The sequence below is a fragment of the Balaenoptera ricei genome, chromosome 8 (assembly GCF_028023285.1).
Source record: "Balaenoptera ricei isolate mBalRic1 chromosome 8, mBalRic1.hap2, whole genome shotgun sequence".
NCBI classification, from domain to species: domain Eukaryota; kingdom Metazoa; phylum Chordata; class Mammalia; order Artiodactyla; family Balaenopteridae; genus Balaenoptera; species Balaenoptera ricei.
Genome location: NC_082646.1, coordinates 178,967 through 206,060, shown reverse-complemented (window position 1 = coordinate 206,060; position 27,094 = coordinate 178,967). Strand labels below are relative to the sequence as shown.

At 50.6% G+C, this 27,094-nt stretch overlaps 1 protein-coding gene across 2 annotated transcripts; it reads left to right on the top strand.

Moving 5' to 3' along the window:
- Positions 1-1,684: 1,684 nt before the first annotated feature.
- GLB1L3 (galactosidase beta 1 like 3) lies at positions 1,685-27,094 on the top strand. 2 transcript variants are annotated; one of them, XM_059930001.1, is made up of 20 exons: positions 1,685-1,986; positions 2,708-2,839; positions 2,988-3,200; positions 9,440-9,508; positions 10,079-10,174; positions 11,248-11,356; positions 12,358-12,450; positions 14,559-14,640; positions 15,524-15,588; positions 18,476-18,560; positions 20,040-20,177; positions 20,729-20,809; positions 21,401-21,507; positions 22,342-22,482; positions 22,812-22,883; positions 23,339-23,417; positions 23,830-23,917; positions 24,302-24,413; positions 26,109-26,225; positions 26,364-27,094. In XM_059930001.1, the coding sequence occupies exons 1-20, from the start codon at positions 1,964-1,966 to the stop codon at positions 26,424-26,426; spliced, it is 1,965 nt and encodes a 654-aa protein (XP_059785984.1). In that variant the 5' UTR covers positions 1,685-1,963; the 3' UTR covers positions 26,427-27,094. The 2 variants fall into 2 exon arrangements, with proteins under 2 accessions (XP_059785984.1, XP_059785983.1); XM_059930000.1 differs by having other exon boundaries at positions 14,547-14,640.

Below are 27,094 nucleotides of genomic sequence, written 5' to 3'. Positions count from 1 at the left end.
AATGGAGAAACATAGCATGTTCATGGATTTGAAGACTCAAGAGTAAAGATGCCAAATCTTCCCAACGGATCTATAGGTCTAACGTAATTCCCATCAAAATTTTAGCATGGCTTTTGGTAGAAATAAGCAAGCTTTTTCTAAATTTTATATGGAAACGCACAGGCCCAAGAATAGTTTTAACAATCTTTTTTAAAAAAAATATTCATTTATTTATTTGGCTGTACCGGGTCTCAGTTGGGGCACGCAGGATCTTTGATCTTCATTGCGGCATATTAACTCTTAGTTGTGGCATGTGGGATTTAGTTCCCTGACCAGGGATTGAACCTGGACCCCCTGCATTGGGAGCCCGGAGTCTTAGCCACTGGACCACCAGGGAAGTTGCAGTTTTAACAATCTTGATAAAGAAGAATACAGTTTTGTGGCTGTAAAACCAAATTTCTAAAACAAGGTATATTCAAAGAAATTAAATATTATGCTTCTGTGTAAGAAGTAGAAAGTCACAGGAGTCCATTGCTTCCAAACTAAGAATGAGAGAAAGATGGATATTCTACAAAATTCTCAGGGAGCTGAGATCTCAAGGACGAAAATGTACCTGTAATGAGTGAGACAAGAGCGAAAACACACACACACACACACACACACATACACACACACACAACATTCTCTGAAAACTGTAGTCTTGATTTCAACCTGTTACCACAAGCTTTGTTCTTTCAAATGGGAGAGGAAAAGCAAAGGCTTCGAAAAGAAAAGGTCAGAGGATTTTCTGATTTTCCGATCTCTGAAAAGAGACTTGCATCACAGGGACTTCAAATCCAGCCGTTCCAAACTGGGCTCAGCACCCTTTTCTCTATTCAAATCCCCATCACTCCCTGTGTTTCTGTTCTCAGCGAATGTCACCGCTCTCTACCCAACTCACACAAGCCTGAAGCGCGGCGGCCATCCACCTCCTCTGTGCGTCGCCCTAACCCTCATCCAAGCAATTAGCAACAGTTACCAATTTTACCTCAACATTTTCTTAAACCCCTCCCTCTCCTCGCCAGAGAACGGCTCGGGCCCTTATCCTGGGGTCACCAGCTCCACTGGGATGACCTGTTTCTCACCTGACCTCCGCCTTGTACCAGGGAATCCCGATAAAACTAACACCTGACTTAACTTTCTGCCTGAAATCTCGGCAAAGAGGCTGAGTTGCTAGTTAGCACGGCCTCCGCCGCGCGCTCCCTGACCAGCCTTCTCCGGAGCTGACCTCTGCCCCCGCATCTCTGCTCCTTTGTAAACGAAGCATTCCAAACTGTGGCCCTCGCACACACGACGTAGCTACTTTGAGGCTGTTCCCACGGGTAGGAGTAGCGTCCCTACTCTTCCTTCCTCTGGTAATTGTCACTCACTTCCCGACGCAGTTTGGGAAAACGACTCCTCCAGGGTAGCCCATGTCCCTCGCCCTTGCGTCCCCCGCACCGTGCGGCACCTTTATTTCGCGTTTCTCATCTTATTGAAGTATTTCATTGTGCGCCCGGAGCCAGAGGGGTTCTCACTAAAGTTGCTGAACCGGCGGAATCAAAACTTCCCGGCTCTCCCGCACACCTAGGCTAAGTCGCCTTTGGGTCCTACTTCTCCCCGCCTCTCTGTCCCGATTGGTCGGTGAAACACAGTTTCGGAAATTCAAGGTCAGGGCGATAACCCGACACCCTCCCGCCTTTCTTCCGCCGCTGAAAGGCATTTGCGCCCAGAGGCGGTTCGACACTCTCGGTCCGATGCGGGGCTGCTGTTCCCGCCGCCCAGAGCCCGACTCTCCGCCTCCGTCCCCCGCGTCCCGGGCGGCGCGCGCCTGAGCCGGCCCGCGTCCCCGCGTCCCCGCAGCGCGCACCTGAGCTGGGCCGCGTCCCCGCGTCCCCGCGCGGCGTCTGGGCAGCGGAGAGGCGGCGGGAGCAGCGCGGGACGTCGGCTCCTCGGCCTAGCGGTGATGGGCTCCCTGCAGCGTTCCAGGTGAAGGTGCCCCAGCCCCCAGCCCACCTGCCCTTCCAGGCGCGGGCTCGCTCACGCCTCATCCCGGTTCCCCATCGCCCCGAGGGCAGCTCACCTGGGAGCCTCCTAGACCCCCTCCGCGTTCTGTCAGTCGTCATCCACAGGCATTTATTGCGTCAAGCCCTGGGAACGTTACCTGGGGCAAGGGCCACCTTGCACTGGGACACCCTCCTGGGCCCTCAGATCTGCCCAAGACTCTCCTCATCACCCCCCCCCCCAAGCCTTCTCTCCTCCAGTGCTGTTCCTGCCCCCCCTGCTGGGGGTCTGTCCATCACCTCCGATGGAAGAAAGTCAGGGTGTGGGTGCTGAGAAGGCGCTCCTCCTGCCGGTCACCGAGTCCTTCCCGAACCTGGTGGATGTAACGCTCCCGCCTGGCACTGAGCCCCGTTCCCCCTCCCCCACCTTTCCCAGGACCCTTCCCCGCTCCCCAGCCCTGCCCTGTCCCTGGCTGTAGGCTTTTAGGACGGAAAGTCCGTCCCCAGCTCTCTGTCCAGAATGAGGTGGGCAGTGGGACCGCCCCGGTGGCCCAGGACCCTGGGTGGACCCGGGTGGAGCGCAGAGACCCGCCCGAGTCGTGAGCCGCCTCCGGGCTCCTGCCTTTCCCTTGCCTCCGACCTGCCATCTGGTCCCTCCAGCATCCCTCGCACCTTCCGTGGTCACTGCTATTTCTTTCTCTTTTCAGCCCCTGTCTCTCCTGGAGAAGAGTCCTGTGCATCTTTTTCCTGCCATTTATTTCATCAGGTTTTGCTCCTCGGGTGAAACACAGAGATAACTTTGTATTTGAAAACGACCAGCTGAAGCCAGACCAGCGCAGGTGTGCCCGAGCGGGGAGGGAGGTGGCCCCTTCTCCTTTCTGGGAGGAAGTAACATCAGCGCTCGGCCACTGCCATGCCTTCCCTTTCCGCTAGGGCTCCCACAGCCTCCCTCTCCCCCACCCCTCTCTCCCTCTTGCCCCTCCACAGCTTTAACTGGTCGCACCTGACCCCGCTCAAGCTGAAGGACCGCTCGGTGGGGCTTCAGACTGAAGAGAGAGCAGGAAGGAACCCGTACTTCACGCTGGAGGGTCATGAGTTCCTCATCTTCGGGGGCTCCATCCACTACTTCCGGGTGCCCAGGGTCTACTGGAGGGACCGGCTGCTCAAGCTGAGAGCCTGCGGCTTCAACACCGTCACCACGTGAGCATGGCCCCAGGGGGCTTGAGCCTCTGGGGTGGGGAGTGCAGCACACGCCTTTCACTTACCTCGCGTGCTTAGTTTGCTGTGGTCCGTCCTTGGATGGGGTGACGCAGGGCGTTGCTCAGGAGCCTCTCCAACGGGAGAGTCATTGTGCCCCTTAAGAGAACTCAGTTTTACGACAGATGCTCAAAGTATATTTCCAGTTAAATACATGGTTTTTTTTTTATATATATATATATTTTTAATTTATTTTTTGGCTGCTTTGGGTGTTTGTTGCTGCACGTGGGCTTTCTCTAGTTGCAGCGGGCGGGGGCTACTCTTCGTTGGGGTGCGTGGGCTTCTCATTGCAGTGGCTTCTCTTGTTGCGGAGCACGGGCTCTAGGCGTGCAGGCTTCAGTAGTTGTGGCACGTGGGCTCAGTAGTTGTGGCTCACGGGCTCTAGAGCGCAGGCTCAGTAGTCGTGGTGCACGGGTTTAGTTGCTTCGCGGCATGTGGGACCTTCCTGGACCAGGGCTCGAGCCCGTGTCCCCTGCACTGCCAGGCGGATTCTTAACCACTGCACCACCAGGGAAGCCACTACACGGTGTTTTAAAAACAATCTTTATTTATGTCTATGGAGATGAGCACATAGAGGAATAATCCTAGAATAAGAAAGAAACATGTAAGGAAACACCAGCATCAGGAAGGTGAGGGTTAGTGTTGAAAGGGCAGGAATATTGCAGCTTAGTGACTGAGGGGTCGGGGTTTAGCGGCAGACAGACCTGGTCTTCACGCCCAGCTGTGCCTCCAGCCTTCACCTCTCAGGGTCCTGTAAAGCCTTATAACTTTGTGTTGATGATTCAATGAGAGAAAACCTCTATCTTCTTTATAACAAAAATGCCTGTCGCCATGCCTGGCACGTACATGTACTCAATGATGGTGACAAAAAGAAATGCAAGCCCAGCTTGGTCAATTGGAAGAATTTTAACGTGACCTTAACCTGATATTTAACTTGACTGTATCTAGGGACAAGAGGTGCCGTGTATTTAGCGTGTACCGACGACTAGGGACAGGAGGCGCCATGTATGTAGGGTGTACCGACGACTAGGGACCAGAGGCGCCGTGTACTTAGGGTGTACCGACGACTAGGGAGAAGGGGCGCCGTGTACTTAGGGTGTACCGACGACTAGGGACCAGAGGCGCCGTGTACTTAGGGTGAACCGACAACTAGGGACCAGAGGCCCCGTGTACTTAGGGTGTACCGACGACTAGGGACCAGAGGTGCCGTGTACTTAGGGTGTACTGACGACTAGGGACAGGAGGCGCCGTGTACTTAGGGTGTACCGACGACTAGGGACAAGAGGCGCCATGTACTTAGGGTGTACCGACGACTAGGGACAGGTGGCGCCGCGTAATTAGGGTGTAGCGACAACTAGGGACAGGTGGCGCCGCGTACTTAGGGTGTACTGACGACTAGGGAGAAGAGGCGCCGTGTACTTAGGGTGTACCGACAACTAGGGAGAAGAGGCGCCGTGTACTTAGGGTGTACCGAAGACTAGGGACCAGAGGCGCCGTGTACTTAGGGTGTACCGACGACTAGGGACCAGAGGCGCCGTGTACTTAGGGTGTACCGACGACTAGGGACCAGAGGCGCCGTGTACTTAGGGTGTACCAACGACTAGGGAGAAGGGGCGCCGTGTACTTAGGGTGTACCGACGACTAGGGAGAAGGGGCGCCGTGTACTTAGGGTGTACCGACGACTAGGGACCAGAGGCGCCGTGTACTTAGGGTGTACCGACGACTAGGGACCAGAGGCGCCGTGTACTTAGGGTGTACCGTCGACTAGGGACAAGAGGCGCCGTGTATTTAGGGTGCACCGGCGACTAGGCATTTTCTGAGCGTTTTCAAAACATCGCTTGATCCTGACAACTGTCCTGGAGGTCGTGGTGTAGTCGCTGCCCTGAGGGCTCTGCCAGCTGGTCCAGGGCCGGCGTCGCCTCGAGGCCTGACCACGCCACGGGAATGAGGCGGCCCGAAGTCACACGCAGCAGAGGCTCCTGCCTGCTCACACACGGCAGGTTGAGTAAAAACCATGCCCCAAGCAAAAGCCATATTTGAATGAGGAAAGTGGTGGTCCCTTCATAAGGGACCTATTTCCAGAAAAGTCTTGAAACTGAAAAAACTGAGAGTCCATAATGGTGGGGTGAAGGTGAGCCCAGACGGAAAACGCTGGAAGCGGCTGGTAAAAGGATGTGCGGGAGCTCTAGGAACAGGGCTCCCGAAGGTGGGGGATGGCCGGGAAGCCTTCCGTGTAGCGACCCTGCCATTGCCGGGACCAGCGTTGCAAATTTGAACACATCGGGCCCTGCACAGGGAGCCACCAGACCTCCTCCCTCCCGACACATGTGCAGTATTTACACACTGCCAGGCCTGTGCTAAACCCTGGGAAGGAGGGACCCCACCCCCCGCAGCGATCCCACGGGGCGAGGGGCGTCACTGTCTTTGGTAGGTGAGGACACTCAGGCACTTGCCCAGCTGTGCTGGGGGTCAGGCAGGCCCCAGGCCCGGCTGCCTTTCAAAACTGGGCTCAGCTTGGGCGTCGGGGTTACATCCACAGCACTTTGCAGCCCTTCCTGTAAGGTCTTGTTGTCAAGTCCAAGTGCCCTTTGCAGGGTATTTCATCATTTTATGATGCAGAATATATTTTTCTGGTTTTATTCTTTTTTTTGAAAAGTAACAACAACATAAATTTATTTCCTATATTGTCTTCTTAAATGTCATTACACTCGACATAAAAACTTCTAATTGTTGGGATATGCAGAAACTGAATGAGTTATTATAGGTTACTTAGGTCAGTGGTCCCTAAATACCTACTAAACTTTTTCTGCTTCTTGATGAGATGTTTGTCACCAGCAATTAGAAAGCTCTGTTGCTTTTATGGTCAAGGTGTTGGGTTTTGTTAGTTAACGTCAGGAAAAAGTAAAGGCAGTCCTGAGAAGCTGGAACTTACAATATAGAAAGAAAAAGAGCAGAAAAATGTTAGCAAACGCCATGGGGCACATAATACAGTTTTACATCTGTAACTGTATTCATTATGTTCATTCCAAAAGATTTACGTTCCCTTGCCTTTCCGGGTTAACCCTCCATTGGTCTTTATGGATGGTACTTATAATGTATTGAATTTTGAAAGAAGTAGGGACCGTGGGGTGTCCTCACACCACTGACCAGTCACAGGACCAGAGAAATGCAAACCCAGAGCAGAAGCCCTTTGCGCCTGAGTGTCCCCACTGCCCCCATGTGGCAAAGCTAAGCATCACACTCACTGAAGGGGAGAGGATGCTTCCAGGGCCCGTCCCTTAGTGCAGAGCTGACCCCGAACAGTGGCTTGGACGCTGAGAGCAGTAAATTGATAATTGGCTCATCTAATATGCAAATAATTTAATCATAAATAATTGTTGAGTTTTATTGAGGCCTTTCTGCATCTGTTGAAGGGATGATATGGTTTTTCTTCACTCTTCTGTTAAAGCGGTAAATTACATTGAAAATTTTTCTGATATTGAGTCCATCTACGGCTCTGGGATGAATTTGGCTTGGTTGTGAGACATGCACCTGTGAGTACCCACATACAGATTGCTGGACTGGATTTGCTAGTGGTTTTTTGTTTTTCATATTTTTTTGATGTGGACCATTTTTTAAAGTCTTTATTGAATTTTTTACAATATTGCTTTTGTTTTATGTTTTGGTTTTTTGGCCCTGAGGCATGTGGAATCTTAGCTCCCCGACCAGGGATCAAGATTCGCTAGTGTTTTATCTCAAATACGTATATTTATGACGATAACTAAACTTGACTTAAAATTTTATTTCTTTTTTTTAAAAAAATATTTATTTATTATTTTTGGCTGTGTTGGGTCTTCGTTTCTGTGCGAGGGCTCTCTCCAGTTGCAGCAAGCGGGGGCCACTCTTCATTGCGGTGCGCGGGCCTCTCACTGTCGCGGCCTCTCTTGTTGTGGGGCACAGGCTCCAGACGTGCAGGCTCAGTAGTTGTGGCTCGTGGGCCTACTTGCTCCGCGGCATGTGGGATCTTCCCAGACCAGGGCTCGAACCCGTGTCCCCTGCATTGGCAGGCGGATTCTCAACCACTGCACCACCAGGGAAGCCCAATTTTATTTATGAGTGTCTTGTTCAGTTTTGAAATCAGTCTTATAATAAACCCATTAACTGATTTTATCCTCTTTTTCTATTCTCTGAAAATATTTTGCAAAAAAATTATCTTTACCCTGAATATTTCTTAAAATTCACTTATAAAACTCTGCGACTGCTATCTTTTGTGATTGTGAGGTGAAGATTCTGGGGACAACACAACTCTCTTGAACAGTTATTGTTTAATTCATGCTTCTGTTTCTTCTAGAATATATCATATTTTTATTCTATAGCTCTTTTTTCATTTCCTTTCTTCTTTTGGATTGACCGGGACTTAAATTCTTTCTTTCTTGGAAGTTATACATCATATTGTGTGTTTGGGACTTTTTCCTTTTTTCTTACTCAATCTTGTCTGAACTTTTAGTCTTTTCAAAGAACTAGCTTGTAGATTTATTCATCTTCCCTATATCTTTTTCTGTTTTCTATTATATACTTTCTGAGTTATATATAATTTTCTTTTCTCTATTTGATTTTGTGCTGTCTCTCCCCCCTCCCCCTTCTCCTTGTCTCCTGAGTTGAAAATTTAGCTCATTTTCTTTCCAGGATTTTATGTTTTCTAATATATCTATTCAGGGACATAAATGTACCTCTAAGTATTGCTTTGGTTATATTTCCCACAAATTTTCCTATATAGTAGCAAAGTTGTTTGGTTTCAAACATTTCAGCTCTTTGGGAATATGCTTTCTGCTTTATTTCTTTTAGCTTTTACTATTCTTAAAGTGAAAATTTCTGACTTAGTTGCATTTGCCTTGGGATCGTGGACTATTCGATGTAGATTTTGGAATTTGTTGAGATTTACTTTGTATTTAACAACTGTTCCCTGAGTTTTTAAAGAAGTACGTGTTCGACATTGTTGGCCACTGCTTTCTCTGTGTATTTATTGGATCCATCCTTTCAATTGCGTTGTTCAAATCTATATCCTTACAATTTTTTTTTGCTGTTAGTATCTTTGTTTCTTAGAGAACTATTTTAACTCTTCCCACTATGACTGTGGATGGATCCATTTCCTCTGTGATTCAGTAAAGTTTTACTTTACTTGAAGCTGTGTGTTAAGAGCATAGAAGGTCATCATATCTTCTTGATGGATTATTCCTTTTATTTGATGCCTCTCTTAACATTTATTTGTGGGGTTTTTTTGCCTTAACATCCATTTTGCATGCTATTGAATAGCGCTAGAATAATTTTTCCTCATCCATATCTTTTCCAATCTTTTTGTTTTCAACTTGTTTTTCAGCAATTTTCTTTAAAGTAAGTCACTTGTAAGCATCATTTAGCAAAATTTTTTCACTCTATTCTCTCAGTGTAGAGCTATAAACTTTGCCAGGCATATTTAGTCTTGTGCAAACCAACTTTTTATTCCTCCTCATAACAAAAGATCTTGAAATACAGTCAGTTCAGCCATAAGGCAACGTATGCACTCTTAAAAATCTGCACTCTGCAAAACTGTGTAACAAGAACTATAGGGCTTATGAGAAACATGAGGTTAGGGGCACAAACCTCAAAACCTTTGTTGGTGACACACAAAAAAGATACTCACCTAATAAACATAGCACGTAATAAAAATTTTACATGTTTCTTTGGCCCTACGGACTAAGCCCTAGGGGGAGGTCCTGGCAGGGTCCTTCTTGCTAAGGTCTATAAGTGGTACCTCCTTTTATTTTATCTCCATTAGCCTCATAGAAACTCCTCCTCTATCCTTATTTTGATGAATTTTTAGCAATAATTCATTGGGTATATAGAGACATTTGTGGTTTTTTCCTTTTCTTTATATTTTTAATAGATACTACAAAGAATAGGGTGGTGAGTGGGATAATTTATGCATAAATTCAAGGGATCTAGACTCATAGGATTATTGGCAGCTGAGAACACAAGTGGGTAAGAGAGAAAGGGACTATTGAAAATAACCACTGTTCATGTGACAAGGTCTACGTGCCAGTGGAAGCTTCAAGTTATTCCAAAAGAGAGCTCTCCCAGGGATTGACATGGGTTTGGGACTGACCTAGCAATTCGGAGGAAAGAAATACAAACATCTTATTGTAGCTCCCACTTTTCTACCACAGCTACGTTCCGTGGAACCTGCACGAGCCGGAAAGAGGCAGATTCGACTTCTCTGGGAACCTGGACCTGGAGTAGGTGCTCCTGCGGCTGCGACCGGCCCGGGGCAGGGGGTGCGGGGGCTCCTGGGGTGGCTGGGGTCCCCAGGGGCACCTGGGCTCTGCCGTGAGAGCAGAGGGAGCCTGGGGTCTGCAGCCTGTTCTCAGGACCCCAACGCTCTCCAGCCGTGACCCCCTTACTCCCGGGGGCCCGGGCCTGCCTGCCCTGAGCCCAGACCTGTTCGCGGCAGCCCAGAGGGGCCCCATCCCCCAGGTGGGCCCTGCCCTGCAGGGTGGTCCTGCCACTGCCGGGGTGGGGGCCGGCAGGGTCAGGCTCCCCGTCGGGACCCCTGTGCCCCGTCTGAGGCCCGTTGTCCTCGTGCCCCCAGAGGTGCCGTGCAGATGTCCTAGGCTGGGGGCCACTGCTGTGACCCGGCTGGGCATTTCCTGCTGTGCTGGGGGGTCGCATCCCGCCCTCAGCGCCCCCAGCCCCCCGGGGGAGGGGAGGGCGGGCGAGGGGAGGGGGCGGCAGCTCTGCCCTGCGGTGGGGCTGGGCCGTCCCCCCTCGGCTCCGAGGCCTGAGAGTTGGTGACACTGACCCCCCAGGGCCTTCGTCCTGTTGGCCGCGGAGGTGGGGCTGTGGGTGATCCTGCGTCCGGGCCCCTACATCTGCAGTGAGATGGACCTCGGGGGCCTGCCCAGGTGAGCGGGGCCGGGGCCTCAGCTGTGTCCGGAGTGGAGCACCGCTGACGCTGTCGTCCAGTCTAAGGAGAACAGGGCCTGTCCTGTGTCTCCCCGCGCACGCGTTGTCCCAGGGAGCGCGGGTGGTGGTGGAGCGCTGAGGGCCGGTGCCGCTTCAGCCCCCGAATCCCCGGTTCACCGATGAGATGTGGGTCTCGGTCGTGCAGCCAGGAGTGCGTGGCGGAGGGGAGGCGTCAGCTGCTCGTGCTTCTTTCCGGGAGGGAGCTTTGCCCGCCTCTGTTTCCTGTGGTGGGAAGAAGGGAAGGGAAGCTTAGACAGTGGGAGGGAGAACTTCTGGGCTTGTTCGGACCACTCCTGGTTTTTCTCGTATTTTGTTGACAGAAGCTCTGTTCTCCAGGGCACCGAGGCCCTCAGCTCTCTCCCTCCCCCCTCCATTTTCTTTGCCTGGTCCTGCCCCTGTGATGCTGGCCCTCAGTCAGACAACCAAGGTTCAGGGGGAGAATCCAAGGATGCTCTTCTGTTATCTCTAGAGCTGACGGGACTTCCCGTTGGTCCACACTCTGACCCCAGGTGGACGGTCTACTTCCTGATCAGGAGAGGCTTTGCTTTCCTCCAGGATGGGCTTGTCTCCAGCCCAGCTCAGGAGACACCTGACCTGGGGGAAGCAGCGAGTCTGGCTGTCAGCTTCTCTCTGTCCAGGTCTTAGAGGAAAAGTAACTCTGTCCCTAAGCCTATGCTGTGCTCAAAAAAAAGTTTTTAATGAGCTGAAAAAGAATGCAGGAGAGCATTCAACGAAAGCTTACACCACCTCTCATTAGGATGCGGGCGGGCAAGCCTCACGGGGCTGATGGCACCTCCTGGCAGTGGAGGTGGAATCTCTCCCACATCTCACAAGTCCGTGAGACTGGTCCAGAAAGCTGGCATCCTTTCAGGGCCTTGAGTACCCAAGGTCATGGATGTGAGGGCGGAGACGTAAAACCTCCGAAGGGAGCCCCGATCATCCTGCCCCTCCTCGCGCCTTCCCTCCCGCCTCACCCGCTGAGCCTCGCCCCCTCTCCCCACTTCTCCCCCAGCCGGTTACTGCAAGACCCCGCGTCGCAGCTGAGGACCACCAACCACAGCTTTGTGGAGGCTATTAACAAGTACTTCGATCACCTGATTGCCAGAGTGGTTCCGCTGCAGGTAAAGACTGACGACCGTTTCCTGCTTTGCTACCTTTGCTTTAGGACAGCAGCTGTCCTGGCTCACTGTGAGCAGAATTCCCGCACGAGAACAGAGGCTGACAGGCCTGCAGTTTGAATTCTAGACCCGCATCTTAGCGCAGCCTTTTCTAGGGCTTCTAGAAAGAGGCCGAAGGAGAGGCTGTGAGGGAAAACATGCTCACTCTCCTGGTTCCAGCTCAGGAGCCGGTGCCCGTCGTCCGTCGTGCGCTGTAGGGAAGGAAGGTGCGCCTCCCTGTAGAGCTGCTGTCGCCCTGCAGGGGCGGGGTGGGGAAGCAGATGCCACTGTGCCTGCGGGGTGCGGACAGGCTTCCGGGAGCAGAGAGTGGACGCAGAGTGGACGGACGTTCCCAGATTAAGTTAAACATTGAACACGTGACTGGGGGCACCGTCGATGGCTTAGTGGCAGACCGGGTGGTTTGAGGAGTGGGTACAAGTGAGAAGCGGAGGCCGTGAGTGCGGACAGGACGCTCAGGAGCGGGGCCTGCCGCTGGAGGCGTCCGCGAGGACCCAGCGCTCCACCCTCTCCCTCTCTCTGGGGTGGGGGTTCCGGGTAGTTTCCATGGTGATGGGAGTCAGTGGGTCTGGCAGGGAAGGATGAAAGCACAGGAGGAGAGGGCCCAGCATGGACAGCCGCGTTCCTGAGCTGGGACGGGAGGCAGGGGGGGCTCTGCACGGTGGTGGCGTCCCCCTGCGACGCGGAGCGAGGAGGTGGGAAGGTGGAAGCAGGTGAGTTTGCAGGTTCAGGATCTCACAGTGGAGGAGCCACTCAGTATGAGAAATCAAGGGGAAACCTTGCAGCGGCTGATGCATGAAGACCAGGGAGGTGGGGCTGCTGGCAGTAGCCGGAGGGCCTGGAGGTGACAGTGGCTGCCACATGGGGAGGAGGGCGGTCACAGCAACGCCCAGGCCCCTGGCTTCCCTGGGAGGCTGACCCTGCCCGTCTGCCTGTCTCGTCCCCAGTACCGCAAGGGAGGGCCCGTCATCGCGGTGCAGGTGGAGAATGAGTACGGCTCCTTCTACAAGGACAAGGCTTACATGCCCTACCTTCACCAGGTGAGACCGGCTCTGCTCCGTGGTCACCTCCCTCACAGCCTACACGTGAGTCCCTGCTACACAGTGACCGTGCTGGACCCTGGAGGAGGCGGGACCACGTGGGACCCAGTTCAGTGTCCCTGTGAGGCCACAACAGGGTCAGAGTGACCAGGAAGGGCTCAAATGGCATTGTTATGAGGTGAAACATGAGGGTAAAAGGTTGTTCCTTTCTGTCCCGTCTCTGGGACGCACGGCTGTCGTGAAAGCTGGGGTGGTGAGTCCTCACCCGTAGTAATAAATAGTGCTCCCTGGGCCGAGTGACAGCGCCCCCTTCTCTGACCTGTGGTGTGACTACTCTTTCGTCTGCTGCCTTTGCTCGTCCGTGGGTGGGGTGGCATGTCTCAGGCCAGGGGATACCTGCCGTCCTGCCTGGTGTCCTTTCTGGGGGGTCAGGCCCCTCCCAGCCCCCAGCGTCCCACGTTCAGGAAGCTGATGAGTTCTGGTTTAAACCGGACCCACCCAGGTTGCTAAGTGGGGGCAGCGGTCCCATGTGCTCTGCCCACAGAGACCCCTGGACGGGGGCACTGGGGAGGGGAGAGAGAGGGACAGGGCTGGCTCCGCACCGTCCTGGCTCCCGCCCTGCAGCCGTGGTTCTGCAGCCCACGTGGTGTGTGAGAAGCTTCCCTCCCCAGCATGGCTCGGGGACATCACTTCAGACCTCTCAGGTCCATCTCATTCAGCGTTACTTTAATTATTCGATTTTTAAAACATGCCCCTCGACTCCCTCCAGGCCCAGGTCTGGCTCAGTGAGCACGTAAGACACACAGACGGGGTCCTTGGCTCCCCGCCATCGTCTGCTTCCTGTTCCCTCAGTGAACACGACTTTCAGATGAGACCCCTGCTTCCCCCGCCTCCCCGAGGCTGGCGGGCCTCCTTCTTTCCTTGAGTGTCCGGACGGGACCCGGGTTTGTGACTGTGGTCTTTCTCAGGGGCTGCAGCCTCGGCCTCCCCTTCCCAAGTCTCCCCTCTCTGTCCCTCTGGTTTATCGTCTGTGTGTCTATGGATCTCTCACTTTCTCTCTCCCCTCCCCCACCCCGTTAACTATCTGTCTATCTATCAATCTATTATCTATCATCTATCTATTATCTATCATCTATCGATCTATCATCTATCTATCTTCATCTATCTATCACATCTATCTATTATCTATCATCTATTGATCGATCTAGCTATCTCTCTATCATCTATCTATCATATATCTATGTATCATATATCTATCTATTATCATCTATTGATCTATTATCTATCATCTATCGATTGATCTATCATATATCTACCTACCTATCTATCATATATCTATGTATCATCCATCTACCTATCATCTATCTATCTATTATCATCTATCAATCATCTATCTTTCATATCTATCTATCATCTATGTATCAATCTATCATATCTATCATCTATCTATCATATCTATCTATCATCTACCAATTTATTATCTATCATCTATCTATCATCTATCGATATTATCTATCTTCATCTGTCTACCTACCTATACATTATCTATCTATCATCTATCGATATTATCTATCCGTCATCTATCTATTGATCTGTTATCTATCTATCATCTATTATCTATATCATCTAACAATCTATCTAGCATCTATCTATCTATTATCATCTATCTATTGATCTATTATCTATCATCTATTATCTATCTATCATTTATTGATCTATCTATCATCTATATCTATCTATCTATCTATCTATCTATCTATCTATCATCTGTTTATCTACATGTCTCTCTCTCCCCCCTGGTTGTAGACCCTCCTCCGGGTTCCCTTGTGAACTCACCTTTGTGCTTTTCCTTTGGGGCCCATGGCCATGGGGTGTCAGAGTCTATACGCAGCTGTGCGGTCACCCCCGGGAAAGACACCAGGCTGGTCAGAGACCACAGTCCCCCATTTTGCTGAGCTGCACCAGGGCAGACTCTTGATTTGTGCCTTCCTGTCTAGTTCCAATTATGCCCGTCTGAGCTCAGGTGTATATATTTCCTAATTTCCTTGTACTTCCTTCTTCCCAGGGGAGCAAGGAGGTGGGCTCATCTAGTCCAGTTCTCTCAACAGGCCCTGCTGCGGAGAGGGATTGTGGAGCTGCTCTTGACCGCAGACAATGCAGATGCAGTAGCGAGAGGCCACATAAAAGGAGGTATGAATTTAGACTTATTTTAAGGGAGAACTGAGGCTCTGAGCTGGACTTCTGAATCTTGAAGGAGCTGCAGAAAGACCAAGTGTATCCCTGATACCTCTCTTTCCTGTGTGCACTGAAGTGGACCCCAGAGGTTTGATGTCATGATGATGAGGACCCAAGGTCAAAGGTAGTGGCACCTGGCCAGCTTGCTCCCTGGTCCCCACTCCTGAGATCTTCCAACAGAGCCTCTGTCCTCAGGGCACCTTTCCATCTTTCCCAATTTTTCTGTGGCTAAGAGTCTGGGCTGGTGCCAGGCATGGCTTAGAGTCAGATTTCTCCACCAGCACCAGGAGCCTCGTGGAGAAGCAGAAGATGGTGCTGTGTCAGGAGGCCAGCCTGGGCAGAGCCCAGCCCTGGATCCCACAGCCTGAGGCTCACTGTGGACGCTGCTCGTGTCCTGGGAGTAAAGTAGCCGAACAGTTCAGGACAGAATCATGAGGTCACGATAGTGAGGGAAGTGGCTGAGGTGGCAGCACCCCCGGGAGTCCAGGGGACATCTGTCATGTCCTCTCCTCCTCCTCAGTGGCATGTCCCCACATTACCATCATGTGGTGGAGAGTATGCTGACCTTGGGACCAGGAAACCTGCGTGCAATTCCCAGGTTTAATCAAGTCGTGTGACCTTGAATTGTTCCACTTTTCTGCAAAAAACATGGCTACTTTGAACTGCCCTCCTTCCCTCACGTTGTCTTTGAAGTGCCCAGCGATGTGAGGGCAAGTGTGGCAGCCCTTTGTACCCTGTACAGAGGGATGCAGCGGGGTCCTGGTACCCTTCCCTCTGCGGCTGGCCCCTCCCCCCTGACGGGGACCGAGGGGCCTCAGCAGCACCCCTCTCTCTGCAGTGCTGGCCACCATCAACATAAAGACATTTAACGAGGACTCGTTGAAGCATCTTTATAAGGTGCAGGTAAGGAGGAGACCGCCCGGCCTGGGCAGTGGTGGTCAAGAGAACAGGGGCCGGCCCTGGGGCCTCAGTGGTTTCAAAGCAGTTGGGAGCTCATGCCGATTGTCATGGGGAGTGGGTGTCACCTGTTAGTGGAGTGCCTCTTGGGGACACCCCGAGGAAGGGGGGTGGGAAGTGAACGGGCTGGGAGGTGGCCGGGTTGCTAGGGCAACCTGTTCACAGGTTCTGCAGATCATGGGGACGCGGGGCCATTGACCATGAAGTCTCCCCCAAATGTTCGTTGAGTAGCTCTGCTCCGTGGGTGACCCCGTGCGAGTCACGGAGATGGATGGACACGATTACCAGGATGGCATCCTCTCTCCCAGCACAGCGGGGACCCAGGTCTCCGGACCAACTCTGCTTCATACACACGTGTGTTCCCTTGTGCCTCCGATGCTGTCCAAGCCCCTGGTGCCCTCGAGGCCTGCTGTGCCTGGGATGCCCTTTCCAGGCCCAACCCCCCTCTTCTCCTCCCCACAGCACCCTCCCCTCAGCCTTCCCCCCTCCTCCACAGTTTTATCAAAGAATGAATGATTCTTATTTCCTTTGCTCACCAATTTCTGCCCAGGTTCTTGTCGAGTAAAAAGAAGGGGCTCTGCCAGGGGCGGCACCATGGCTATCTCTAGTTTTTAGTGTCTCCTTTATTGTTTCTTTTTTCTCGTTCCTTTTAAAAACAGCTTTATTGAAATACAACTTATACACCATTAAATCCACCCACTGCAAGTGTACAATTCAATCTATAGAGTTTTACAACCATCATCACAATCTAGAAGGTTTCCTTATGCAGTTAATCCCCCTCCCACCTCTGGCCCTAGCAACCACTCATGTGGTTTCCGTCTCCATAAATTTGCCTTTTCTAGATGTTTCATATACATGGGATCCTACAATATCCAGTCTTTCATGCTGCTTGATGGCTTTGAGGTTCATCCATATGTAGCGTGAATCACTGCTTCATCTCTTTTGACAGCGGAGTGGATTGTGTCTTTGCTGCCATACCTATGACCTCAGACCAGGCCCACCTCCTCTTCTGTGCTAATACAGTTAACGTGGATTTTGAATGCTGGCCCGGTGTTGCATTCCTGGGGTGAATCCCACTTGGTTGTGATGTATTCTCATTTTATATACTGCTGGTTTCAATTTGTTTGTATTTTGTTGAGAATTTTTGCTTCCATGTTCATGAGAGATATTGATTGTTGGTTTTCATTTCTTGAAACATCTTTGTTTGATTTTGGAATTAGGGTCATGATGGCCTCATAAAATGAGTTTGGAAAAATTCCCTCCTTTTCTATCTTCTAGAAGAGATTGTGTAGAATTGTTAGTATTTCTTACTTACTGTTTGGTAAAATTCACTGTTGAAACCATCTGGACCTGAAGTTTTCTTTTTTAGAAGGTTTTTGATTAGGAATTTAATTTTTCTAATAGATATTGCACAATTCAGGTTATTGCTTCTTAAGTGAGTTTTGGTGGTTTGTGTCCTTCAGGGGTTTATTCTATCGTTTTTCACCTAAGTTTTGAATTCATGGCCATAGAGTTGTTTGTAATGATCCATTAATATCCTTTGAAAGTCTTTGTTGTAAGTAATGATGACCCTTCTTTCATTCCTGATATTGGCAATTTTGTGTATTTTTTTTTTAAATCTTGGTCAGTATGACTAGAAGCTTATCACTTTTATTGATCTTTTCAGAGAACCAGATTTTGACTTTTTTTCCTCTATTATTTTTCTGTTTTCTATTATTTCATTGATTTCTGCTCTGATCTTTAATATTTTCTACCTTCTGATTCCTCAATGGATTGAATTAACTCTACTTTTACTAGTTTTTCTTTTTCCTGGTAGAAGCTTAGGTTACTGATTTAAGACTTTCTTCTTTTCTAATATAAGCATTTAGTGCTATGAATTTTCCTGTATGTGCTGGCTTTGCTGCATCCCACCAATTTTGAAATGCTGCATTTTTATTTTCAAATAATATTTTAAAAAATGTTCAAAACATTAAACTTCCCTTGAGATGTCTTCTTTATTCCATGTATCAGTTAGAAGCATGTTGGTTAATTTCTCAGTCTTTGGAGATTTTCTAGATATCATTCTGTTATTGATTTCTATTTCAATCCTGTGAAAATCCAAGAATATGCTTGGTTTGATCTCTCTTCTTTTACATCTGTTAAGGTTTGTTTTATGGCTTATAATATGGTCATCCTTGGTAAATGTTCTATGTACATTTTGGAAGAAGGTGTATTTTGCATTTGTTTGTACATTTCCATTAGGTCAGGTTGTTTGGTGATGTTGTTCAGGTAATCTCTATCCTTACTAATTATCTGCCTGCTTATTCTATCAATTGTTAAGGGAAGAGTGTTGACATCTCTAAATAAAATAGTGGATTTGTTTATTTGTGTTGTGTGCTGGTCTCAGCCAATCGATAACTAGTGCAGTAGCAGGACAGGCCCCTGTGGTTCTTATTATGATCACAAGATGCCCTCAGCAATAACCATCAGGTTATTATTTCCTTTACTGTACTCTTTGGTTTATTTTTCTGTTTTTTCTAATTTATTGAATTAGATTTCAGTTATCCAAGAAATTTCTAGTTTCTTGGATAATTAGCCCCCGAAATTTTATGTTTCTTTTTGTTCCTATGTTTTAAGGTACATATGGTGTATTTTTGAGCTTGTAGGGGAAGAGGAGGAGCCACTGCTGTGGATGGTAGCAAAGGTGTAGTGGGTGAGGGGATGCAGGGAGTAAGCGCTGAGTTGGGAAAAGTGGAAAGCGAGAGTTCCTCAAATACTCATTTGTTGTATTCAGTTTTTCTGATTTTTCTTCTTCCTTTTGTCAGACTTAGTATTTGATTTGGTTTGTTCCTAGAGCAATAAGCCCATTTTGATCATGGAATACTGGGTCGGCTGGTTCGACACGTGGGGAAATGAACACATGGTGAGAAATGCGGAAGGTGAGTGCTCTGCAGTGTTTGACCCAGTGGAGCGGTCCTGAGTCAGAGGTCGTTCACACATTTCTCTGCTCATCAGTCAGCTCTCTGACCTGCACCTACTATGGCCAGGGACATGGCCAGGCCTGAGGGTCCACTTGGGGGTACAAGTTACCTGGCTCCCACACCCTGGGAGCTTGTCAGCTGGTGGATGGACAGGTAGTTAAGAAGTAAACAATCAGTGTAGAGTTCCCCACCCAACGAGTGCTTTGAAGCAAAAAAGCAGGTGCAATGACAGAAGAGGCAGGGGCAGACCAGCCGTGGGGGTCCCGGGAAGGGTCTCTGAAGAAGGGCATGCATTTGCTGAAAATCCTAATCATCTCTGGAAAATGCACAGGCCACTGCTCTGGAGATGTCTGCTGAGGGGCAGAAATTATCAGGAGATGAGAGAGGTCGTAGCTCCTGCGGCCAAAGCGACAAGGATTTCAGCCCCAGCTCTGCAGCCCCAGTGGGGGTGACCCGCTGCTGAGCCTCCGTGGCCCACCCCTCCCCAGTAGGGCTGTTGTCAGGATTAAGTGTGGCGATCCACGTAAACTGCCCAGAATGGTGCCTGGCAGAGGTTGTCAACAAAAGGATTTTTCTACTAACGATATTTTGCTATGGCTGTTATAAAAGCAAGCTCACTTGTACCGGAAATAAAGAAAACCACTGAAAGGTAGTGGGTAACTGAGAAAAGTCTGCTTTGGGCTGAGAAATAAAAAACAAAACAAAACAAAAATATCTCTGGACCATCACCAGTAAATGACGGTTTCTGACCACATGTATATCAGGCACTGTGCGTGTTTCTTACATATATGCCACCATCAATAAGTCTCTCATCCATCCTTGATGTAGTAGGAATAGGACCTTCATTTAACAGATACAGGAGCAGAGGCTCTGAGAGAGAAAACAGACTGAACAAGATCAGACGGAATGCAAGGAGCACAGCCAGCATTGAATCCCACTTCTAACTAACCTTTAACCAGCCCATGCCTGTTACGGCCAGTGCAAAGGTGACCTTGAGACAAAAATGAGTGCCTCCATGGCTAGAGACTGTGGACTGTTGCAGTGGTTCTAAGTCAGTGGCCCCAGAGATACTACCCTACAAGGTAGTCATAAGGGTATACTAATTATTTCTACAATTTCAAAAAATCTAATGAACATTAGATATTTAAGTGACATAGAGGTTCTCAGGCTGTTATTTAATAGATGTAGTTTGGAGTCAAATCATGTACATACCCTGGGAGAAATGATTTTTGAAAAGGCTCTTGGTATTGATAAGACTTGGTTTCCTAGGGCAGTTCTGGTCAGTTCTACCTATTGTCTGGTGAGAATCTTCATGGAGGTTGAAGGACAAAACAGTTGAGTTTACTGTGGGGCAGGGTTGAGGAGGAGAAGATTTCACAGACTCCTGTCTTCTCTGAAGTGTTAATGTTCTCTATTTCTCATCTCCCTCCTCTGCAGAGGTTAAAAGCAGTGTGTCTGAATTTATCAGATTGGGGATCTCCTTCAACGTGTACATGTTCCACGGGGGAACCAACTTCGGTTTCATGAACGGGGCCACGCATATTGACAGGCACAGAGGCGTTGTCACGAGCTATGGCAGGTGTTTGCTGGGAGGGTCCCCTCCGAGCGCGGGGGCCCTGTGGCTTTACCGGGGAGGCCCACAAACATGTCCTGGCATTATGGGGCTCTTGACCCATAATCTACGCTGAGCATTGAGTGTTCTCTTATCTCTTTATCTTCGTTCTGAGATGCTCACAATGCCGTCAGCAGGCTGTCCTTGCCGTGGATGGGGCTGCCTGTGAGCTCCAGCTCTGCTCCGCTCACCCGTACCCTGAGCCCTTGACCTAGACCTCCCCAGGTAGAATCTAGTGGTGGTTGCCGTGTGGGCACCGGAGGCCCCGGTGGGCAGTCAGGTTGAGGGGAGACGAGAGTGTCCACTATGAAGGGAAGCAGAAGGATGAGCCCAGGGTCGTGGCAGTCTCGGACCCCCAGGAAGGGCTGTGGGGAATGTTCCCAGGGTGGCCTTACTCCCCTGCACCCCAGCCTGGTCCAGCAGCAGGAAGGCGTCTCCCGTCCCCCTGCGGTGGCCCTGGCCCAGCTCGTGGTGGGGTGTCCCCTGCCCAGCGACGGCGGCTGGTGTCTTGCAGACTACGACGCGCTGCTGACAGAGGCCGGGGACTACACAGACAAGTACTTCAAGCTCCAAGAACTCTTTAAATACATCCTCGGTACTCAGCTGCCAATTTATTGGAAGGGTGGCCCTCCTCAGGAAGCGGGAGGGGAGGAAAGGGAAGGGTTCCCTGTGAGCAGAAGCTTAAAGGCGCTCGTAAGGGCAGGGGCAACCTTCAGTTCAAATCCTGGCTTTCCCACTTACAAGCCCTTTAAGCTGTAGTGTCTTCTCTAAACATGAGGACAATGGTCCTTGTCTCATATAATGATTGTGAAGTTGAAGTTACTATTTATAAAGCTCTCAGCATGATGTGTGACATGATACCCTCATATACAACAGCAAAAGTCATCCTATTGAATTGTATTTATTGAAATTAAGTTAACAAACCACCTACTATGTGCTAGGAAGTCCGACAGCACCGGCATCGCCAAAGGGCATCAGGCCCCTGTGGGGTCTGTAGCCATCAGCCCTCTGTGCCCACAAAGTGGCTTCAACTTAGTCCCACCAGAGTTTCATCACTGTTGGAGAAGCGCTGGCCTAGGACCCGCCTCTTTGGTTGGCCCCGGGACACAAGAGCTCCTGGAGAGGATGGGGAGGCTTGGAGAAGGAAGGGGACGTTCCAGGAGCTTCTTGCCCATTTTCTTTGCAGTCACCCCTCTGCCCCTCTTACCGGAGCCCATTCCCAAGACTGTGTACCCCTCCGTGGACCCATCCCTTTACTTGTCATTGTGGGATGCCCTGCAGTACTTGAATCGGGTGAGTGACACCCGGGCTCTGGGGGAGCGGGGTGGCCCCTGGAGACATGGGGGGGTGGGGGGGACAGGCCGAGGCCACAGAGCAGAGATCCCTTCAGGGGTTTTTAGTGGGAAGCGTGAATGTAACCCTCTGCATCTTGTCCACATTTAGAACTAGGGGGCGAGAGCCAGGAGCTCCTTCTGGGCGGATCGAGAAGGGGTTTGAACTTGAAGAACAAGAAGGGGTGGGGAGAAGCAGGACATGAGAGGCTCCTGGCTCCCAGCTCCAATGACCCCCCATCCTGAGTTGGGCTACGCGGTCCCCACGGAAAGGGCTGCCAAGCCAGGAACCGTGAAACGCGGTTTCTGCCTCCTCTTCACCATCAACTAGGCCAAATCACTGAACCCCTGTGGGTCCCTGCTCTCCCTTTAGGACTAGACTCTGTGTCCCTGCAGAAGAAAAGGTGAACATTGTTTGGAAGATGTCATCTTGAGTTCACATTGTTGTGCCTCCACTGACCCTCCTTCCAATAAGAAGTCGTGCCTGGCACGTTGCAGATGTGAAATAAATACTTGCTCAGTGCGCCCTCTTTGCTGGCCCACAGTTGCGCTAGGACGCGGCTGTTTACTCTGTTGATTCAGGATTAGAGCAGTGGCCCCCCTGCCCTCTCGCCACCCACCCCATCCCAAGTGTTCTGGTCAGTGGAGACTAGGGCACAGGCGTCATCACACAGCATCTGTTTCAGTTCCTCATCCAAAGGGCTTTTGGGGACCGTTAGGAGGGCCAACAAAACATGCCCAGGGTCTTAGGAAGAAGGCCCCCGTTCTTACCCCTGGCTCCCCATCCGTCTGTCAGCCGGTCATCTCTAACATTCCACTCAACATGGAGAACCTGCCCATCAACAACGGCAACGGCCAGTCCTATGGGCTCGTGCTTTACGAGACGACCGTCTGCTCCGGGGGCCGGCTCCACTCTGACGCGCGGGACATGGCTCAGGTGGGGTAGGGCCATCTGGTCACAAGCAGGACACTAGCCCAACTCCGCCGCGGGGGCGAGCGGTCAGTTGCTGGTCCACTTTGCTATTTGATAGCATTTTTAAGCACCTCTGTGTATGAGGCTTGACTGGGATGTAAAGCTGGACGAAAGAGACCCGATTTACTTACCATGACTTAAGTCTATAGGGGCCTCCGGGTCGGGCCAGCTTCTGGCTGCCTGTGGGCACCGAGGCTGGTGGCTTCCTTTGTAGCCACCTCCCCTAATCCAGGCCTCCCTCCCCGCTTCTGCCCCTTGGACCTACCCATCTGACACCAGCTCTTCTTTCGCAGGTGTTTTTGAATGAGACAAGTTTAGGAATTCTGGCTGATGGTTTTCAGAACATAGACATTCCTAAAATCACGGTATGTAATTCAGAAATCTAGATGCTGCCCTAGACCAGGGACTCAAGTGCAAACACGGCCTGTTCCTGAGATAGACCCGTCCTGTCCCCACCTCTGCCCCTGGGCGTCATGCCTGCCTCAGGGTCCCGGCAGGAAGCGTTAGGGCCTCTCCCAGGCCTTGGTGCATCCGGGGCTACAGCATCCGCTTCGGTGTGGATGGAATTCCCCTGCCAAGCGCCTGGCCGGGCTCTGACCACAGGCACAGCTGAGTCCCTCAGCCTCTCCGAAGGCAGACCAGGCGGGACAGAGTTTGGAACAGGAACCCACGGGGTCCTTCTGGTGGGGGGCCCCGGGGCACTGGGGCCTCCTCTTTTCCCATTCACTTGTCTGCCATCTGGGGCTCCGAGAAGAGTGGGTTCCAGAGTAAAAGCCCTACCTGGCCTTGTGGTCCCCATGAACTGGTCTGTCCCAAGCAGGAATGTCAACTTCTAAGGATCCTGGTAGAGAATCAAGGACGCATCAGTTTTTCATGGAAAATTCAAAATCAGCAGAAAGGTGGGCTCTGGGCCTAAGAAACAGGCCATGACCTCCCTTCATGGTGACTTGGACCTGAAGATTGGGGGTGGAGTTGGGAGGAAAGACTGGGTCCCCAGGCAGTGGCAGGGCCCCTGAGTCCTGGGACCAATGGTGCACGTGCCCGCTCCCTTGTCCTGCCATGTCCTGCTCCCCGGGGCGGAGGGTGCTGGCTGTCGGAGCAGGACCTGGTCCCCTTGTGGGAATTTAGGGGAAGTTCTGAACCTGGGAGGGGATGTTTCTTGTCGGTATGGAGACCTTCGGTTGTGCAGGTCACACCAGTCTGTTCCCTCCTGGACGAGCCCTGGTCACAGGGGGGTCCAGGCTACGAGTCTGCATCCGGACGATGGAGAATGTCCTGTCCATCTTCTCTCTCCTCCCTCCCTCCCTGCAGGATTAATCGGACCTGTTACTCTGAATAACATTCCCCTGCAGAGTTTCACCATCTATTCTCTAGAATTAAAAATGAGCTTCTTCAAGAGGTATGCTCCTTCTAACCCTAACCCTAACCCTAACCCTAACCCTCCTAACCCTAACCCTAACCCTCCTAACCCTAACCCTAACCCTCCTAACCCTAACCCTCCTAACCCTAACCCTAACCCTAACACTCACCCTCCTAACCCTAGCCTTGGAGGGCAGGGAGCTTGAGGTCTCCAACTCTCCACTTTGCAGATGAGGGGCCAAGATTCAGGGCCCCGGAGTGATGGACTCAGGATTATAGAGGCTCCTGATTCCAGCCTAGTGCTTCTGGCCTAGCACATCCCCTGCTGCAGAATCCTCGTCCCTGCGCGGGAAACCTGGGGTCAGTGTGGGGACTGCAGCTGGGAAAGGGCTTTCCTCTCCCTCAAGGCGTGGCCTTCTTGCAGGCTCCGCTCTGTCTCCTGGAAGCCTGTCCCGACTCACTCCCTGGGCCCTGCCTTCTACCTGGGCACCTTGAAGGTGGGCTCTTCTCCCCAGGACACCTTCCTGACGCTCCCGGTGAGTGGGCGCCCTCCCCTGCTCTGGGGTCCCCACCACCTGTTCTCTTGGGAGGAGTCTGGGAGCAAGGCCATCGTGTTCCTGGCAGGAACACTCCCCTTTCTGCCTTTCTTTCTCTTCCTCACTTTTAACTAAAGTTTACAACATTTCTCAGTCCTCCTAACTTATCATTGTTTAAAAAAATAATACATCAAAGCACAATGGAAAAATTCGAATACTAACAAGATGTAGAGAGCAAAGGGCTGTCTTTCCAACCCTCTCCCACCTCCAATTCCTCTCTACTTCTCAGAATTAAGCACGACCAAGAGTTTGCATGGTTCCATGTGTCCCTTTGCCTAAACACGTGCACAATCACTTTTTACACTAATGGGATGGTTCCATAAATTGTATTCTCCAATTTCCTTTTTTGGGGGAGGGTATTATTTTTTACCTAGTATATCTTCTGTTTGTAAACACACATGGATAACGTAAAGGCACAAAATATGAACGTACAGATCAATAAATTGTCACGAGGCAAACACCATAAAATTACTGTTGAGATAAAAAATGAAATACTGTCAGCACCCCTCCCAGTCTTTGCCTCCCCTAACAGGTCCCAACGCAGAGTGCAGATTAGTTACTGAGGTTCCCGATACCCAGTTTTCCCAGATGACATCTAAACGTGTGAGAGTGCAGATTAGTTACTGAGGTTCCCGATACCCAGTCTTCCCAGATGGCATCTAAACGTGTGAGAGTGCAGATTAGTTACTGAGGTTCCGATACCCAGTCTTCCCAGATGGCATCTAAACGTGTGAGAGTGCAGATTAGTTACTGAGGTTCCCGACACCCAGTCTTCCCAGATGACATCTAAACGTGTGAGAGTGCAGATTAGTTACTGAGGTTCCCGATACCCAGTCTTCCCAGATGACATCTAAACGTGTGAGAGTGCAGATTAGTTACTGAGGTTCTCGATACCCAGTCTTTCCAGATGACATCTAAACGTGTGAGAGTGCAGATTAGTTAGTGAGGTTCCCGACACCCAGTCTTCCCAGATGACATCTAAACGTGTGAGAGTGCAGATTAGTTACTGAGGTTCCCGATACCCAGTCTTTCCAGATGACATCTAAACGTGTAAGAGTGTAGATTAGTTACTGAGGTTCCGATACCCAGTCTTCCCAGATGACATCTAAACGTGTGAGAGTGCAGATTAGTTACTGAGGTTCCCGACACCCAGTCTTCCCAGGTGGCATCTAAACGTGTGAGGCTCTGACAGTTCTGCTCGGCTCCTCAGCCTCCTCCTCCTGGACAAGCAGGTGCCTCTAGTGGGAACACTGCTTCCATGCCTCCGCCCAGGCCTTGGTCCTGTACTTCTTCATTGGATTGCAAGCAGGTTAGAAAAATGTGCAGCTTTTATGGTTGTTGTCAGCAGCAGTGTTCACCTCTATTGCCTAGTACTTGTTTCTGGAAGCAGAAGAGCTGCTTTTTAGAAAAAGACGGCACCATCTGTCACAGGTCAGGCGCCACACTGCCTCAGCATCTTGTCTGCCATCCGTCGACCAGGTGGCAGGTGGGACTGGTAGGACGTGTCCCCTTCTGAACGCACCTCCACTCTCAGTGCCTCCGAGCATCTCAGCCGTGCCCTCGCTGCCCAAAGCCTTAGGCCTTACCTTGCCAGAGGGAATCTGTTCCTGTGCCTCAAGCTCCCTTCCCTTCCAGGGCTGGCATTATGGATTTGTGTTCATCAATGGGCATAACCTTGGGCGATATTGGAACATTGGGCCTCAGGAGACCCTTTACCTTCCTGGTGCCTGGCTCCAGCCAGGGGACAATGAGGTGCGTGGCCCCCACCCCCATCTTTACGGCTCATAAGCGCTCCGATCTGACTTCATTCCCAAAATACGTATCGCAGTGTCTTTCTGATTCTGTACTGGGCTCACCCTTTCTTACTGGCAACCCGTCTGTTCTTCCTAGATCATCGTGTTTGAGAAGAAGAAGCGTGGGCCATACATCCACACCACAGACAACCCCAGGTGATAGGACTGGGTTCTGACACGCTTCTTGGCTTGTTGGAGTTCATCCACAGGCAGTTTTTCAGGAGGAAGGTTTACATCAAGAATATCAAATACACACTCTGTGTGTTATATATGAACGATGTCAAGAGAGTAAATCCTGAGTTCTCATCACAAAGAAAAAACCTTTTTTTCTATTTCTTTAATTTTGTACTATATGAGGTGATGGAGGTTCACTAAACTCATTTTGGTCATTATTTCATGACATATGTAAGTGAAATCATTATGGTGCACACCTTAAATGTATACAGTGCTGGTGTCAATCATATCTCAATAAAACTGGAAGGAATAAAAGATGTAAGGGACAAGGGCCCATGTCCCTCCAGAACCCCAGTGCCTGAATGAAGGCAGAATTAAGTCTTGTCCACCAGTGTGTCCCCAGCACCCAGCACAGAGCACGAGCTCAATGAGGCATCCTGAACAATTTAGCCACCTGTCCGCTCGGCGTAGAAGGACGTGACAGCATTTCAGGGGAGGGACACGAGTGAGGGTCAAATGGTCTCGTATGTTCTGAGAATCACAAATAACCTGTTACAAGGTTCACGTCAGGACAACTTCTCCCCTCAAAGCATGTCACTGTCACCCTGTTCCTTCCTCAGCAGTTTCAAGAAATTAAACCATTCACAGTTTGTA

Bases quoted from the DNA above. Each gene is read 5' to 3' on its own strand.
- GLB1L3 (XM_059930000.1), top strand. From the start codon at position 1,964: ATGGGCTCCCTGCAGCGTTCCAG. The intron at 20,178-20,728 runs GCAGGTGTTTGC...GGTGTCTTGCAG, and splicing joins AGGCGTTGTCACGAGCTATG to ACTACGACGCGCTGCTGACA. The intron at 24,414-26,108 runs GTGAGTGGGCGC...CTTCCCTTCCAG, and splicing joins ACACCTTCCTGACGCTCCCG to GGCTGGCATTATGGATTTGT.